Source organism: Chrysoperla carnea, chromosome 1 (assembly GCF_905475395.1).
Source record: "Chrysoperla carnea chromosome 1, inChrCarn1.1, whole genome shotgun sequence".
Taxonomy (NCBI): Eukaryota; Metazoa; Arthropoda; class Insecta; order Neuroptera; family Chrysopidae; genus Chrysoperla; species Chrysoperla carnea.
The window spans coordinates 130,699,610-130,718,630 of record NC_058337.1 but is presented as its reverse complement, the minus strand read 5'-3'; the positions used below and the strand labels follow the sequence as shown (position 1 = coordinate 130,718,630).

Below are 19,021 nucleotides of genomic sequence, written 5' to 3'. Positions count from 1 at the left end.
AAATATGAATTACAACAAATTTCTTTTTAATAAATAGTCATGTTGGCTAAATTTTTTTATCGCTTCACGTGAAGAATTCTCACGACAGGGCCAGAAAAGTTGGTTTTTGATAATCTTTAGAAGTACGCAAAATATGAACGTTTAAAATTCCTAATTAAACAAAGAGGAAGATATTAATTAGTGACGTTTTTGTACGATATCACCATCACATATAAAACTTTGTTTTGCTAAAAAGAGATGGACAACAATCTTTGATTGCTTATAACTTCTTTCTTTAATCAATTTTAATTTCACTTTCAAATTATGTCATAGTATCAAGTCTAGTTTTTCATTTTCTTGCGTAATATTCCCAAATTTGCCATGAGGCACCTACCGTATTATTATTAATATTTTCGCTGTTTAATGAAATATATCAAAAAGTCATTTTTTGCAGCAAGTTAAGTGGAAGATATATTTCAATTTCGAATAAAACGTGAGTAGCAATTTACTTCCACCCGTCAATTTTATTTTTAATTAGAAGAAAGTATTTTAGAATGATTATAAAATAGCAAATGATGAAAAAGTAATCAAATCAATTTGTATCCCAATGTCCAATTATCCCCCAAAAAATGATCCTTCAAACATGAGACTAGAAATAAAATAATTGCGTCCGCAGTTATCCTCAACCAATTGAGTTGATATTTTGCATACCTTTGTGCATGGTTAGCGGATTGACGTCATGGTTAGCGAGGTGACATCATTCAATTTTGGTATAGGAGTATATAAAATCCCTTTCCGGTTGTCTGACTTAATGTATGTCTGTATGTCTGCCACGGTAACTTAAAATCGAAACGAGTTTGAGTTAATAAATGAGCAACATAGGTCAATTGTAAGTCTTGGGTCCGTTAGAGATAGAACAAAAGTTTATATATAAAAAATGTTATTGATAAAAAAATAAACAACTTTTGTTTGAAACATTTTTTCGCAAAACAACACTGTTTACCCGTGCAGGCGAAAATTTTATAATATGTATTATATGGGAATATCAGTTATGTGTACGTGATATGTATGTGTGGCTATCTAAGAGTGGCTACCTTTCTTTTCTTGCATCATGAAAAAAAAAACGATTACGTAATCAACACTGTCATGGTATTTCAAAAATTAACTCACTCAATTGTTTGTTTTCACTTGTTCAGTAAAATTTTCATTTCTTTTTTTTTTTTTGTAAAAATAAATCGAATTATACCACAAATAAAATTGAATTTATTTTAAAAACAAGTGAAAACAAACAATTGACTGAGTTAATTGTTGAAATACCATGCATAGTCAGTGTTGATTTCTTTATCACATTACACATACAAACATGTGACACATACATAACTGATAATCAAGTATAGTACATATTATAAAATTTCCGCCTAATTGGCGCCCTCACGGGTAAACAGTGATGTTTACGAAAAAATGTTTCAAACAAAAGTTGTTTTATTTTTGATAAGGAACATTTTTTACATAAACTTTTGTTCTATCTCTAACGGTTTACCAGATGGGTCCCACGGACCCAAGACCCAGTTGACCTATGATACTCATTTACGAACTTGACCTCACTTTTTACGTCCTGAGTACGCTGTAAAAATTTCAGCTCGATATATTTTTTCGTTTTTGAGTTATCGTATCCACAGACGGACTGACGGACGGACGGACGGACAGCCGGAAATGGACTAATTAGGTGATTTTATGAACACCTATGACAAAATTTTTTTCCTAGCATCATTATTTTTAGGCGTTACAAACTTGGGACTAAACTTAATATACTATGTATATTTCATATATGCATGGTATAATAAAACTGTTCAAATATTTGAAAAACTTTTTAAAATGTATTATAGTACTAGACTCTTGGACTTTTTGAATTTGTTTATATTGGTAACTGGATATATGTATTCTGGATATAATATGATTCAGTTAGTATCTTCTTCACTGATATATATATATATATATATAAGATTGAAGAGGTATTCAACTGGGAATTATCCTTATATAATCCCTTGTTGAATTACTATGATAAATGGTTATTATAAAAAGGAGTTATGTAAGAATATAATGTTAGATTACAATATGGTCCATGTAAAAGTTATAACCCAAAACAGTTATTACCTTCATAGTAATTGCTCGGGATCTGGGGAGTCGGATCTGAACACATATTAGGTTAATTAAACTTGAAGGTGGATACCTTGAGGCAAAAATGAACTGAATATAACTGTAATTTGTAATGTAATGTATGAAAAATTGATGTTCCGTATTAATTATTTTGTGAAATGTCATTCATTAAATGTGTCAAATCAGTAAAAAAATTACGATCGTGGTACCCCCGTTAGGAATGAAGTTCCTTCTGAAGCTGTACAGAAACAAATGTAAACTTGAAATAAATACATATAAGTTATATCTGTTCAATCTGTAGTGTCAAGTAGACATTTTTGTACTTCTTTACATCCAAAACTAGTTTTGGATATAAATAGTACAAAAACGCAAAATTCGGGTAGGTACTATAATACATAAAAATAATACAAAGTAAGATAACATATCGTGATTTCCATGGATATGGCACACACACACACACAAAGCATATCTCACTTTGTTACGTGACGGTTTTTGCCGGTTTGCTCACCATGCCAATCAATATTTGGAATACGATGACTAGTTAATTAGGATAACAGATAACGTGTTTTACAAGTAAGATTTGCAAAATTCAATTTAAAATTGAAGTCGAAAAATATTCTCATCGTTAACAGTTCATTCCTAAACAGTTATCTCCGATTCGTTTTTGCCTTAACGTATCCAACTTTGCGTTCCATACATGTAATTATTATTTTACCAAATTCCTTAAATACACTCCTACATATCTCACGAGTGATTTCGTTTCCTTCATTATCTGTTCAAAATGGTCTATATTTCTAAAGGACCATTAACATTCACTTTCTCAACTCCACTCTGTACATTCGATGTCAAAATTGAATAGCTAAATGCTAATATTTTCGTAAGCAGAGATTATTGTACAGAATAACTTTTTTTTCGTAAACCTTATAATAAAAATGTTTTCTATATGGAAACAAATTAAGTTGACACGCTGTATAAAACAGCATTTATACTGAGCATTTATACTGGGGATAATTTTGTTGACATACTCTGTAAAACTGAACATTTTTGTAAAATCTATTCTAAGAATTTTTTTTCTTTCGTAAATGTTGATAGGACTAAATAAAAACAATTTTTATATAGAAAAAAAAAGCAAACTTCATCTTCTTACCGTCTTGAACATTATAAATGCCTCTTTTTTATATTATTTTAACCTGAGTACGGTTGGTTAGTTTAAACGGGTTATCATATCATATAGGAAATTAAATTTAACCCATCAATAACAAAATTTAAATAGGTTGAAAATGGGAAATATACTTCAAAAGTATACAAGAGTAATGGAAAGTAATAAATTTTTGTAATACTTGAACTGTGTTTTGCAGATATATTAGCATGGTGCATGAGTTTTATTTCTGGGTGTTTCTATATGATTTTATGAATGGACATATAAGTTTATGGTTTGCATATATGAATTACACTGAAAATTTAATTAAACTGTGAAAGTCCATGGTGGACCGAAGTTTCTATGAGTCTTTTTGCCCTTCTATTAAGAGGAGAATGGCTAAATAAAGGTAATAAAAACAATGTTGCTCGAGTGTCGAATTTTTGAAATTCGCTTTCGGCAATTTTTCAATGTTTATAATAATTTTTCAATCATTTATAATAAAAGAGAATCATTGTTTTAATACCCAGAAACAAATGACAAGCAAATGAAAATTGGAGTGGAAATTTCCAAGTTTGTGAAATGATTTTTCAAATCTTTAGAAAATTCAAAAGTTCTTGCCATTGTTTTTACGGAAAATAATCGAAATACAAAAAAATAAAAGACCACAAACCGTAAAACTCTTTTTCCATAAATTCAATAATCGAGCCACAATTGAAACTAGGGCTGCCTAAACTTCTTTGAGAAAATTATTGCCAACTCTCTTAAGAAAGGCGAAAATACACTCCACAAATTTAGTTTTGTTTTCAAAGTTACTTTCTGTTTCAAAAACACATCAATTTAATAGTCTTTTGTAACAAATTTAAACAAGTAATCATGTTAAATTACATTTAAAAAATATTGTTTATGCAATTTTATATCTTATTTTCAAAATTTGTAATGCAACAAGTTTAATTAATTCTTATTTTTCAATAATTTAAAATTGCCATTTACTATACCATTTACATGACAGCAATAGGGGATAATTCTGATGTCGAATTTGCCATGTTACCCATAAAAATGTTAAACTAGACTTGAAACCATGACAAAATTTGAAAGTGAAATTAAAATTGATTGCCCATTTCCTTTTAGCAAAACTAAGTTTTTTATGCAGTCTTTATGGTGATATCCGCGTATGATGTCACCACCCGGTGTCTTCCGCTTTGTTTAGTTAGGAATTTTAAACGTTCATGTTTTGCATGCTAGTCAAGATTTTTAAAAATCAACTTCACTTTTCTGCACGTCTAGTGAGAATTCTTCATGATTTATTGCAAATTTTATAAGATAACACCGCTACGGTCGATTTAGCTGTCCCCTCGAGGGACAAGGAAAAAATGGGAAAGGGTATACAAAAATTGGAGCAATAGATTTTCTGGTAGCATTCAAAATATAATCTTAAAAATTTTCTATACAAGATACAAGTGGCAAAACGTAGTCCACACTCTCCTGATATACGAAGGAAGGAATGTTGTTTAAAACATGTGTGTTCTCAAAATAATATAATAAAAATCGAAAAAAGTGGGATTATTTTATAATTAAAAAAAGAAAAGAAATTAAACCAATTAAATCATTTTAAAGTCCCTCCCATAGTTTCGTAATTGTGATACCTACTACAATCTACTCACTATCATTGGTGTTATGAATGAACAAATTTTTCAATTTTTTACTATATCCATATCTCGCAAATTAGGCCTCAGATCGCAATTTATTCAAAGCAATTTCTTTATTTTTTTTTCATCTTTTTCAGAAAGTGAAGATGTCTGCAGTCAATCATAGAACACCCAGTACACAAGATATAAAAACTTGATATACATGGCGTTCTGTTACTGCAGATCGTTATCCTGCAGAATAAGCTCATAACGACGAAGGAAAAAGTTATTTTCCACTTTTGAATCTGAAGCCTGATAATTAACTTTGCGAGATAATTAAAAAAATAAATTAATATATCTTTATCGAATCACAGTTCAATAACATTTTGAATGAAACCAATAAAACACTACTTAAAGAGAGGATGTGTTTTATCATAATGGAAGGCGTCTCTTAATGCAAAATTATTACAAAAAAACTCTATTTAGCTACTTTTGTTATTATAAAAACTAACCCATTAAAACCTACACTGCTTTTCTTTCTAAATTAAGTGTTGTACGCAACCTATCGTGCGATATCACATACCGTAAGCATTAATTTAGCAAAACGGACTGGTAAATTTATGCTTAGATACATATACTTCGAGACAAATCAAATAATGTATGTTGTGTGTTGACGTTGTAAAGTGAGACAATGTTTAAGATTTTGTGTTCTGTATTACGCAATTTATTCCCCCTATCCCGGACCTATTATAATATATAATTTGATACCTCCCACATCCAATTATATTGGTGAATCATATTTTTGTTGTCTTTATAAATAATAACAACAAAATATTTTTTTTTAAGTATTCACTACCCAATTAAATCAATTTACAATCAATTATTGGTTTATGATAGTCTCCCCTAAGTGACACCTACTAATTTAATGAATTTGATAGGTCTGTGAATTCATAAATCTTTCTATTTTCCTGTAGTCACATCTTCCGCATCAGACCTCAAATGGAAATTTGGTATAAAGCTTTTCCATTTGTCTTGACAAGCTTAATTTAGTGGTACAATTTTCTGCTTTCAATAACAGAACATCCTGTATTTCAAATGTACATGGTATAAAAATATCTGAAAACGTTACAGATTTTTCTACCATTGTAATAATTGCACTGATGATGTGTATTGTTGTGTATTTTCATAAATGATATGATAAAACTATATATATATTGAAGAATTGTTATTACTATTGTTTCTTTGTTTCTGTTGTTTTAGAGGAAACAGAAAAAAAACAACAAGGTATACTAAACGAAAAAAAAAAAAAAAAAACAATAACAAAAAAAAAAAAAAACTCTTTCTTCATTTATATATAAATTTTTCTCTTCATAGTTAAATATTATATGAATGAATATAGAGAGGTTATAACAATGAAAGACAAACATTATTGTTATTATGTACCGAATGTATCAAAACGAAAAAAAATTTTACCAAAAAATTGTTTTTAAAAAACAAGCTTTTATTGTACTAAAAAGTAGAAAATAATTATTTCTTTTCGTGACTCATACATGACTAATTATTTCTATGAGAGATATGCTTTAGATCGTTGGAAGCCACGGGTTTTTTGATAAATACATATTATTAATGTTATCAAGTGGTCACAGTGTCTGACAAATTCTCTGATGCGTTTTTTCAGAACGATAACTCAAATATGACGTCAACATGCTCATTTGAAAAAGCAGCTTTTTCGAAAAAAAATCGTACTGGAAAATATGGTAGGCTCGTCAAAAGGAAGCAGTGGTAGTCAAGTATTTTTATACCATGCATATATGTAATATGCAAGGTATACTAAGTTTAGTCCCAAGTTTAGGTGTTCATAAAATCACCTAATTAGTCCATTTCCGGTTGTCCGTCCGCCCGCCCGTCCGTCTGTGGACACGATAACTCAAAAACGAAAAAAGAAATTTTTACAGCGTACTCAGGACGTAAAAAGTGAGGTCGAGTTCGTAAATGAGCATCATAGGTCAATTGGGTCTTTAGTCCGTAGGACCCATCTTGAAAACCGTTAGAGATTGAACAAAAGTTTAAATGTAAAAAATATTCCTTATAAAAAAATAAACAACTTTTGTTTGAAACATTTTTTCGTAAACATCACTGTTTACCCGTGAGGGCGTCGATTAGGCGGACATTTTCAAGTATGTACCATACTTGAATATCAGTTTTGTATGTGTCACATGTATGTATGTGTTATGTGATAAAGAAATCAACACTGACTATGCATGGTATTTCAACAATTAACTCAGTCAATGGTTTGTTTTCACTTGTTCAATATTTAAAAAAAAACGTGGTGATTCTGTCTACTATAAGTCGCTAATTTCTTGACAGCTTCAAAACCACCTTACTTGGCAACAAGTACCATATATTTTTCAGGATAATAATTACTACTATCATTTTAATTCATACTGACATTGTAGTTGAAATACGTATTTATAATACAAAAAATTGATCTTGGCATCGAAGAAAATTAAGTTTTTTATTTGAAATACCTACCTAAAGTAAAATCTTGTATACCATTAGAGATAGAACAAAAGTTTAAATGTAAAAATGTTTAAATGTTCCTTATAAAAAAATAAACAACTTTTGTTTGAAACATTTTTTCGTAAACATCACTGTTTACCCGTGAGGGCGCAAATTTGGCGTAAATTGCGTAGTATATGTTATATGGGATTATCAGTTATTTTAGTTATGTATGTGTGACATGTATTTATGTGAAATGTGATAGAGTAATCAACACTGTTTTCACTTGTTGATTATTATTTTTTATGATAAAATAGCGTAAACTATAAAGACAAAGAGTCGAACCCGAGTCTTTTGAATTGATGCTAATGGTCTACGCATACTGTTTGACTAAAAAAGCCAAAATTAAACTCGTTGAGTTGAATAAAATAATCATTTTGCTTGTAACAAGTACAGTTCAGTTGGTTAAGACGCTTGGCATGAATTCAATTCTAGCTTTAACTCCTAGAATGTTTGTATTTTTTTTTTTCAATTCGCTTTAATTTAGCTAATATTTATTTGAACATCTTGTACTTTTAGTATGCAGTATAATAATAATGCTCATTCATATGTAGCTATATTCGTGCTTTATCCATATAAAGGAATAAAAACAGTTTTCGTATAATTTTCTTTTTTGAAAATTTATTTTCTTGTACATCACCGTATGTGAGAAGAAAAGTTAAGGTTGATCGGACATTAAAGCGACGTACATCGATAAAATTTGAACTTTTGATATGCTATAAGTTGTTTACTAAAGCGTGTAAAACAACGCGAACGTCAACATCCTCACTACCATGGGGACATAAATTGAAAAAACAAATATATATTTTCAATTTTGATGGTGAATTATGTTATAACTTTACAATATAAGACGAAAAGTCAGAATAAAATTTTTCGATATTTGGAGTAATTTTCAAAATATCGAAAATTGAACATTTTTTTTAATTATTTAGCTTTCGATATTTCGAAAAGCAAGGCAGATATCGAAAAATTTTATTCTTATTTTTCTTTTACATTCGTGAAGCTATAACAAAATTCATAATCAAAGTTGAAAAAAGGTACAATTAATTTTAACCACAAGTCTAAATCTGCCTTGGTGCTCGTACTAATTAAATATTCTTTATCCAATAAATTTATTTTTGCTTCCCAGCTATTTAGAAGAAAAAAAATTTGTTTTCGCCGATATCGTATTAAGTGGATTGCTTCTTCACGATGTTTTCGTATAAAAAAGAAATAGAAATTGTATAAACACGATGATATAAAATGAAATTGAATTAAATTGTATGGAAAGTTTTTAGTGAAAATTAGAAAAATAATTTAATTGAATTTTTATCAAAGTAAATACTTTAATCGAATTTAATAATTGAAATAATTTTTCCAATCAAAGCTTTTTTTACAAAAAGTTTTTTTTTTATTATAGGTTAGATTAAAAAGTTAAAATTAGTTTTAGAAAAATCATTTTCTAATTTCATTTTGTTTTGGAGTTATTGAGTAAGAGAAAAACAATCAAATCTTATTTGTGGTTAAATCGTCATAAACAAAAGTTTATCTAACATGGGACTTAGCTTATAATATCCTAACACATTCCATACATTGGCAGTCTGGCAACCATCTCGTTAGCAATTTAAAATATATGAAGTAGGAAGAGTTTTTATGAATAGTTCTTATGTATATAACAAAGAGTGAATCAAAGGGTGATGAGACTGATCAGCTGTGATCATGTATACACATATACTACAGAACAAATGATATAATTACGTGCATCACATTCAATACATTGTCTGAAGACTTTTTCTTTGTCTTATACATAAGAACGTGCATAAAAACTCTTCTTACCTCATGTATTTTAAATGGCTAACGAAATGGTTGCCAAACTGTATACAGTGTATAAAAATAAGCTAAAAAACTAATCATATTTTACATTTTTCGAATACAGATATTTTCGCGATTAAACGCATGTTACGTTCCAAAAACTTTTTTCTACATTGGTTGAGGTTGAAGTTTTTCCTTTTATACAAATTCTGAAAGTATTTATTAATGTTTTTTTTTTTTTTTATATATAATAAAACAAAATACCTACAAGATAGTTATATTTTCTTGGGTACAAATTTTCTTTACGAAAAATATTTTATTAGTGTGAAGAATGTATTTTTTTTATGTTTCCATTTTATTTGTTACCAAACAAAACTTTTCTTTTTAAACTAAATTATATTTACAAGTACAGAGGAGTTTATAAACACCGAAAGGAGAAAGTGATTATATTAATTTATAGGTAACAGCAAACAGCTTCGCTGATGATATTTAACATAGCGGATATTTTCCATTATGAATTTTTATTCAAAAATGACGATGAATAATTATCTTTGTAGATTACTTTGTACACGAAAATGTTTTTGTACACAGAAGACGTTGACTGCTGAATTGTTGAAAAATCACCATCAAAAAATAAATTTATTCAAAACATTACCACTTCCAATCAGTGATTTTCTGAAACATTTCTGATTTACTGAAGTGTTAACGTGTTATTTACTCAGAAATAATTCGAAACGAGACTTATTGACAGAATTTTGTGAATAAATTAAAACGCCAAGTCTTTCTGTCACTAGAGTAGAGAAGAACATATTACATACTAAAAAACATGGTTCTCTCGAATAAGCAAAGTAGAGGTTGTCCTTACGCGTATGTTGTCATGGCAATAAGAAAAATTATGTAGAGCAAATTGTGCGACGGCATGGCAGAATTCGCCCTCTTACAAGCTTCTAAGAAAGCATCTAGACTTCCCCTTGGCAGAACTTGAGGAAGGATTTTTGAACCATATATACTAGGCCGATAAGCTTGAAGTCATTCTTGTTCCAAACTCTTGAGTGATTGGTATTTCGAGACATATGTCTTGTAGAGAGAGCATTCTCAAAAGTTAGAGGGGATAGTTTTTCTTGAGGATGATGGTGAGGTCTTTCTTTTAAGCGGAATATCCATCCTTGGTTTTTGCGAAACCTCTTTTTTACATTATTATAAAATTCGTTTCAAAATATTCCATTGAAAAATTTTCCATAAAATAAGTCTAATAATAAAAAAAAAACAATTTTTTTCTTGTTATTATGTTACAAAATTAAATTACAAAAAAAGAAAGTAATTTTTCTTTTTAAAAAAAGGGGATACTTCTGTCATAGTATAATTATTTATGAATAAAAATATATGACATGCATTTTTATTGAGTTTGATGCTTATACCTATACCTACTTTTATTACCAACTTTTTTACGAAGATTCACCGCGTGGATGCAGAAAGGAATTTCGAAAGGATCCCGTATGATCGTTATGGTAGCATTCTCAACTATAGTACCAATAAGCCTCGTTAATTTTGGAGATTTTCAAGTTATACAATTGTTTGGACAATATTTCTGTCTTTAAAATGGTCAAATTTTGAAGCAATCTATTCACTCATTTTGTAGAAACTAGCTCAGGCAACGTGAAAATACTTACATTGACTTCGCAGAGAGGTAAAGACAACTGACTTTAAATATTTCACAAACATTTTAAAGCTTTTGGTCAGCTTGGAAAAATCAACTTTTTGGCCCAATAGCATTTTCCTTCAGGATTAATTGAGATCGTTTTAATTATAAACTACAAGTTACAATGAAATCTCTGAATAGTTTGATTTTGATTTATATCATGATAAGTTATAAAACTTTACTACCCTGCACTTCCACTGTTTCTAGAATTAGATTTTGTGATGAACCATATCTTACCTTATGAACTTTATTGTTAGTCCAGCTTCTTTTTAACGCCGAGTTGTTAATAACCTGTAAAGATAGAAAAAATAATTATTAGTTATTTTTGGAGTAATTTTTAGGATATCGGATAACGGACTCTTACTGAATTATCGTCTTATTTACGTATCAAATCAAACAAAGAGAAGTTCTTGGTCGAGATAATTAACTCAGAGAAAAAGTGGTTAGAAACCAAAAACATAAAATTATATTTATTTACCCATTAATTTTTATTTGACGCATCTCCCACAGTATTCTTTTTGAAAACTCACCCAGTAAGAGAAATCGCCTAGTATGTGTAGTACTTTATCTATAATAACGACTACTGCAAATGTACAGTGTGTCCAAGTAGGTCAGCACCATTTCGAAAACTTATTTCTAAAAATCCTGCATGGCCTAGAACGCAATATGAAATAATCGAATTTGAATTTTTTTCATTCGGATTCTGTGAGTTTTTCTTAAGAGTCTATATCCACAAACCTGCTTCTTTCGAGTACCTAAAAGCTAACATCTGCCTTGCGAAAACTTAAATTATAGAAAATTATTTCGAACAAACAAACTGCTGCAAAAGATTAAAATGTGGTTTTTAGGCTGACATCGTTTTTCATATTAAATGAAGTATAATTAATATTCGATTAAAAAAATATAACCTACAAAATATTACGCGTGTGTTTTTTTATAAATTAAAGTTAACAAATTCAATTTGGATCATCGTTTATTTATGAAACACTCCATAAAATGTTGTATAAAGGTATTCATTCTGATATAATGATATATCATAATATAGTGTACATTATATTACACGCAAATCCATTGGGATCTATATCCTGTTGGGAATATTGTCCTAATGTAAAAATAAAAATTAAAACGATTTCATCTGTATATTTCATCAGCATGTTTGATGATGTTATTTGGACTGGACTGAACACGTTCTATATAATTTAGTAACCTGACCACCTATTTTATTCGCCTACAGACATTTATATTGGTAAAAGTACGAAAATGCTCATTAAACATGTATACAAGGCGTTCAAAAAGTTCAAGACCCCTTAAATTTTACAAAATAATGATTGAGAAAGATAACCTGAATGAAAGTTGTAATATTTCACTAGTACAATCTAATGGTAACCTTGAATTTAAACTAAACCTTGACTATGAATGTTATTTCAAGGTCAAATTAATTTTTTTATTTATAAAATGATTATGTATTCAATTCTTGATTGTAATAATTTTCACCGAATTTTTCATGAATTTAATGAAAAACAACACGAAAATACAAGTCCGATGTGGCGTGGCGTGAAAAAATAACTTTATTTAACTTTAAGGATGTATGAGCATGACAACAATGTTTGATTTAAAGGCTCAAAATTTGTTTGTAGGTAGTCTTTTACTCAAAGAATATGTGGTTAAAATTTCAGCTTAGGTAACCGTGCAAATTTTTAAGAAAAAAGTCATTGAAAACCGATATAAAATACATTGGCTCTTATGGAGGAATCTCAAAAAACGACATATTTTGGAAGTTTTTGATAATTTTCATTTGGAATGAATGAAAAAAAATTTAAAAAAAACTTTTTAATAGAAAGTAAACATATTAGCAATGAATTAGAAAAGAAAAAAACTAAGTGTCTCCGTCCATATAAGGGATGTAAGAGCAGGGTAGATTAAGTGTTGAAATTATTTTTATCTTATTTTCAACTTTGATGATGAATTTTGTTATAACTTCATGAATGTAGACGAAAAATAAGAATAAAATTTTTCGATATGTGTCTTGGTTTTCGAAATATCGAAAGCTAAATAATTAAACAAAATTTTCAATTTTCGATATTTTGAAAATTAAGCCAGATATCGAAAAATTTTATTCTTACTTTTCGTCTTATATCGTCAAGTAATAATATAAATTTATCATCAAAATTGAAAATATCTATTTTTAAATTTGTGCCCCCACTACCATGCTCATACATCCTTAAAGTTTACTTATTTTCTCTTATCTCAATGTAAAAATCATTCATAATCTTTGTTCATTTTTTTTCAGTTATAATTTTCTAAAATTCAGTGGGGTTGCGAACTTTTAGAACACCCGTTCTGTTCCCATGTTACAGTAACTTAAACACGAATGAATAAATTGAATAAATATCCGAATAAAACTTAATATGTGTCGAGTGAAAATAAAAAATTAAAGTTTTTTTTTTCACATAGAAACATTCGAGGGATTTCTTTAATTTATTTTATACATTATCTGTTGTAATTAATTTTTAGAACATAAGTTTGTTTTACAATGTTGAACATACGTTCATAAAAGTTTTTAATAGTTGGTACTTTAGTACAGTGAAACTTGTTTAAATCTTTTTATTTTTAAACTTCCCAATAGGGTGTTTTCCAGCTAAGAACATTAATAATATTAATCAAGTGAAAACAAACAATTGACTGAGTTAATTGTTGAAATACTATGCATAGTCAGTGTTGAAATCTTCATCACATTACACATACAAACATGTGACACATACATAACTGATAATCAAGTTTAGTACATTTATTATAAAATTTCCGCCTAATTGGCGCCCTCACGGATAAACAGTGATGTTTACGAAAAAATGTTTCAAACAAAAGTTGTTTAATTTTTGATAAGGAACTTTTTTACATTTAAACTTTTGATCTATCTCTAACGGTTTACAAGATGGGTCCGTAGGACCCAAGACCCAATTGACCTATGATGCTCATTTACGAACTTGACTTCACTTTTTACGTCCTGAGTATGCTGTAAAATTTCAGCTCGATATCTTTTTTCGTTTTTGAGTTATCGTGTCCACAGACGGACGGACGGACGGACAACCGGAAATGGACTAATTAGGTGATTTTATGAACACCTATGACAAAATTTTTTTCCTAGCATCATTATTTTTAAGCGTTACAAACTTGGGACTAAACTTAATATACTAGGTATATTTCATATATACATGGTATAAAAAGGGGGGGTTTAGCCTCCTTTATCCATCTATTCCCATTTTTAACAGAGGCCACCCACATAATTATTTTTAATTTTATTTTAAACTCTATCCATAGATACAATTAACTTTTATGGTGTAGTTGGAGTCGCTTACCTATTAATTTTATTCAGCTTAGATTCAAGTTTGCACGGCATTTAGAACGTGTTATTATAGTTTAACAGATTTTCTCGTAAGTTATTTGTTTATTTTTTTTTTAAATCAGTTTAAAAATTAAATCTGAAAATAAATTTGGTAAATCATTAAGACCTTTGGGAAATTTTAAGGAAAGGTCATAAATACATGAAGAAAATAAAGATAAGAAAAATAATCTATATAAATAAATGAAAAATATACAATTATTTAGTCAACTAAATTTGTTTACAAAGTACGCAAATCATTAAACAATTTGCTTCAAAATGAAATTAACAGTTACAATATTAACTCTATTCAGCTTAGATTTAAGTTTAGGAAAACTTTATACACAATGTGAATTAGCTAAAGAATTATCTGAAAAATTTGATATGAAATACAAAGATGTACAAATGTGTAAGTATTGAAATTAAAGAAAAAAAATTTATAACGCATTTCTGAATATTGTTTGTGTTTAGTTGTTTGCCTTGCAAGTCTTGCTGGGGTTTCTGGATTTGAAGAGGGTGAAACATTGAAAATGTCCTCATTTCGACATATGATCAGCGATTCGGATATTGAATGGCATGGAATATTTCAGATAGACAATTATTGGTGTCTTATAGAAGATAAAAGACATCCGAAACCAGGAGAAAATCTTTGTGGAATCTCGTGTTCAGGTATAATAATTTTATGATGCATTAAAATATTTAGAAGAAAAACTTCCCAAGAAATCTATCCAGAATAATATACAGAAATCTGTGAATTTTTTTAACTTCCCATACGAAAGTTATTGTAATGAGTTCGAAAATCTAATTCAAATTTTTAACCGAGTTCAAACAAAAAAGGAGGAGGTTATATATTCGACTGTATTTTTTCTTATGTGTGTTACCTAAGAACTTCCGACTGGGTGAACCAATTTTGATGATTTTATCTATTTGAAAGCTGGTGCTTCCAGTGTGGTTCCATTTCATTTGGTCCAGTTCTGACAACGGCATCCATGAGAAAACCATAAAAGTCTTAAATTTGCATTTAGTATGCACGGCAAGAGGACGAATTACTCAATATCACGCCAATCTATTTCGATGATTCTTTTTTTAGTGACAAGTTAGTTAGTGTACTTCAGATTCACTAAAAATCACAAAATAAAAAACACTTTAAAAAAAGAAAACCGACTTCAAAAGAAAAACTTTTCCAAAACAAATTAATATGTAGGTACTAAAAAGAAAAAAAATAACGATAATATAGAGGAGTTAAAATAATTGTTATTTTTGGAGTCGGTGTCAGCCAAGCTAATGTTCTGTCAGAGTCGTTTCCTTGGCTGTCACCGACTCCAAAACCAACAATAATTTTAACTACATTTAATTTTGTACTTAATTTAATGTTGATGCTCCAATTTTTAATGTTTTTTTTTATTTTTTTTATTTTTTAGCTCTACGTTCAGACGATATAACAGCATCTGTGAAGTGTGCGAAAAAAATTTACAAAATAAGAAAATATAGAAATAAACAGTTTTTCAATTATCCACAATGTAAAAATAATTTACCAAAATTAAAAAAATGTTTTAAAAAACAAAAACGGAATAAAAAAAATTGAAAACTTAAAAATAAAATGTTTGTGACTGTTTCTATAAAATTTAACCATTACCTATCTCTATCTCTATATATTATAAATGCGAAAGTTTGTTTGTTTGTTACGCTTTCACGCTATAAAACTAGCGAAGGGTTTTTAATGAGACTGTACAGCAATATAGCTCATACTTTAGAATAACACATGAGATATAATTTATAAAGATAGATATATTAATAAAAAATAAATCATAAAATTTATTTTGACATTACCATAAATTACAAATTTCTGTAAAAGTAGTCATTTGACATTACCATAAATTACAGATTTGTATAAAAATAGTCAATATAAAATATTTCACGGCCATCTTTTCTGATATACTCAATGAATAATTGCGACTATTATACATTTAAAAAAATAGAAAACCATACATATATTTTACCTGTGTAACACAATCCTTACCATTATTTCGAGTGTTATGGAAAGGGGATAAGGGAGAGCAATCTTTATCAATCTTTACTTTTATCACTCTAGTATATTATATTTTGTAACTTCTCACTGTAGGAGCAATACTTTCCATTCCCGTCTCGTAAAATTTTCTGAATTTGCGCTTAATAAGTGTGAACATAATCTTACACCAAAATCAAACCAAATCAAACAAAATCAAACAAAATCAAACCATTTATTTTGTGGTTTGCATTTTCAAACGCATTTTGATACGCATTTTCAAAGGCCAAGAAATTTTTAAGCGTTTGATATTGACATGTTATCAACTATCCGTCAAATAGAAAGAGTGAAAAAAACAACTCTGCAAAAGTTTCAGATTTGTTAAAATTAATCGAAACGAAAGCGCTAATCTGCTGTTTACTTTAACAATCTTAATTATATTCAGAAAGATAGAAGGGTGTAAGAAACGAAGGAGAAGGCGATTAAGGTACCTAGATAGCCTGCCGTGTGAAAACGCAAACGCCAATCAAATTATTCATCTGGCATACGATCGAGCTAAATGGAGGAGCATGTTGGTCAACGTTTGTAATGTACAAACATGAAACTTATTATTATTATTATTATTAATTATATTCAGCTTAGATTTAAGTTTAAGAAAACTTTACCTTTTAACTGATAATTAGCCAAAGATATATCTTACAAATTTGGAATGAAAAATAAAGAAATTCCAATCTGAAAGTACCTACCAACATGCTTGAGCAGGCGATAGCAAAATAGATTGGTTGAAAGAAACCATCGTAATTTACAACAGCACTGTTCAAATGTAAATTCGAACTGTCTAATAAAAAATAGCTCACTCGTTTAATGATATTCGATAGGCCACCGATGTGTACAGTGATGTAGGCCACTACAGGTTATATTTCAACCATTAACTCAGTCAGTTATTTGTTTTCACTTGTTTATTTATGTTTTTTCATATAATTTGGTCGCCAGAAAATGTTTTTACCATTTCTTGCCATCCAATGAAACATGGCTTAAATAAATTTTAATCAATTTTTAATAATTTTGTTGTTTTATAAATTTCAATTTCTTATCAAATTTATTTTTCTTTAATTTCCTTATAAATTCCCATAGATAAACAGTAAATTTTTGTAAAATTTTAAGGAAACATTTTGAATATTTTTATAAAACAAAGATAAGACAATGTTAAGACATATATAAATGAGTAAAAAACGTACACAGATATTATTTAGCAAACTAAAATTGTTTTGTAAAGTCAAGAGCTCTTAAAAAATTGCTGAAAAAATGAAGATTGTAATTACAATATTCATTCTATTTAGCTTAGATTTAAGTTTGGGAAAACTATATACAGAATGTGAATTAGCTAGAGAACTATCTGACAGATTTGGTATGAAATACAGAGAAATTCAAAGATGTAAGTACCAAAAAACTTGCTACATATTTTAAAAACTTTAATATACTGTCGTTTAATTATTAGGGGTTTGTCTAGCAAGTCATTATCCAGCGGGAGGTGGTAAACTGGATTCAAAAGGACTTATAGAAAGTGATACAGATGATTCATTTAGTGGAATTTTTCGAATACACAATGCCTGGTGTAGTGAAGAAAATTCATGGGATCCTAAACCTGAAAAAACTCTTTGCAAGATCCCATGTTCAGGTAATTATATTACAACATTTTATCGCATTTTCATAGAATATTCGCCTTTTCTACGATGATAATTTTAATTTTTAATTATTTTATTTTCATTCCTCGAATTTTTTTTAGCACTACGTTCAGATGATATTGCAGAATCGGTGAATTGTGCAAAAAGGATATATAAAGTAAAAAAATATAGAAGGCAAGAATGGGGTCAACAACAACCCGAATACCCCGGTAGATTGAGAGAATGTTTAGATGCTCTACCCAAGTTAAGAAAATGTTTTAAAAAATAAAAATTGTACACAAAAAAAAAAAAAACAGCTTATACCAAATAAAAATTTACTAAAAATTATTCCATCAAACTTTATTATTTTTGAAAAACTGATTTTTGTAACCTTTTACCTTAAATATGGCTCCCACTCAAGAAAAGATTGCGAGGATGCTATACCAAGAAGGTCTTAACAGATTAGGAGATAATCTGAAAAACCAAAAATTAAAGGCATGGACCAGCTACGAGGGAGGGCGAATCGCCAAAAGTCTGTTGAGCGAAGGAAACTCGCTCGGTAACAGAGCCGAGGAGATCTTGAAACTAAACAGAGCTGATATAAGAGTCATCGTAGAGTTACTCACAAGGCATGATAACCTGAACAAGTTCCAACATCAGATTGGAAAAACACAATCTCCCGCGTGTAACAGATGCGGAGAAAATTCAGAAGAAACATCGATCCACTTTCTCTGTTACTGCTCGGCGCTCATACAGCAGCGAAGGAAATGGTTTGGTCCGGCCATAGTCGAACCAGAAGAAATTAGGAAACTCAGCACTAGGCAGATCCTGGGTTTCAGTACATCAGATGGTTATAATAGCCACTGAAAAGCGTAGCGGGGATAGAGTACAAGGGTCTATTTGGCTAGGTGCTCTGAACCAATGCTTCGAGGCCCGATGCTCGAGCTTGTCCCGCTAACCTCCATACCCACACCCATACCCATACCTTAAACATCTAAAGATACGTGATCATGTGACTTTTG

At 29.3% G+C, this 19,021-nt stretch overlaps 2 protein-coding genes across 2 annotated transcripts in view; one reads left to right on the top strand and one right to left on the bottom strand.

Moving 5' to 3' along the window:
* LOC123294957 (calbindin-32) overlaps window positions 1-19,021 on the bottom strand; it is a 158,724-nt gene that overhangs the window by 60,200 nt on the left and 79,503 nt on the right. Inside the window, exon 3 of the mRNA XM_044876147.1 lies at window positions 11,189-11,242. The gene's annotated coding sequence lies outside the window, so the exon portion shown is untranslated. The remainder of the gene's footprint in view (window positions 1-11,188; window positions 11,243-19,021) is intronic.
* On the top strand, window positions 17,587-18,321 carry LOC123300148 (alpha-lactalbumin-like). The gene is made up of 3 exons (XM_044882649.1): window positions 17,587-17,770; window positions 17,834-18,013; window positions 18,122-18,321. Exons 1-3 carry the CDS (start codon window positions 17,641-17,643, stop codon window positions 18,286-18,288), a joined length of 477 nt encoding a protein of 158 aa, XP_044738584.1. The 5' UTR covers window positions 17,587-17,640; the 3' UTR covers window positions 18,289-18,321.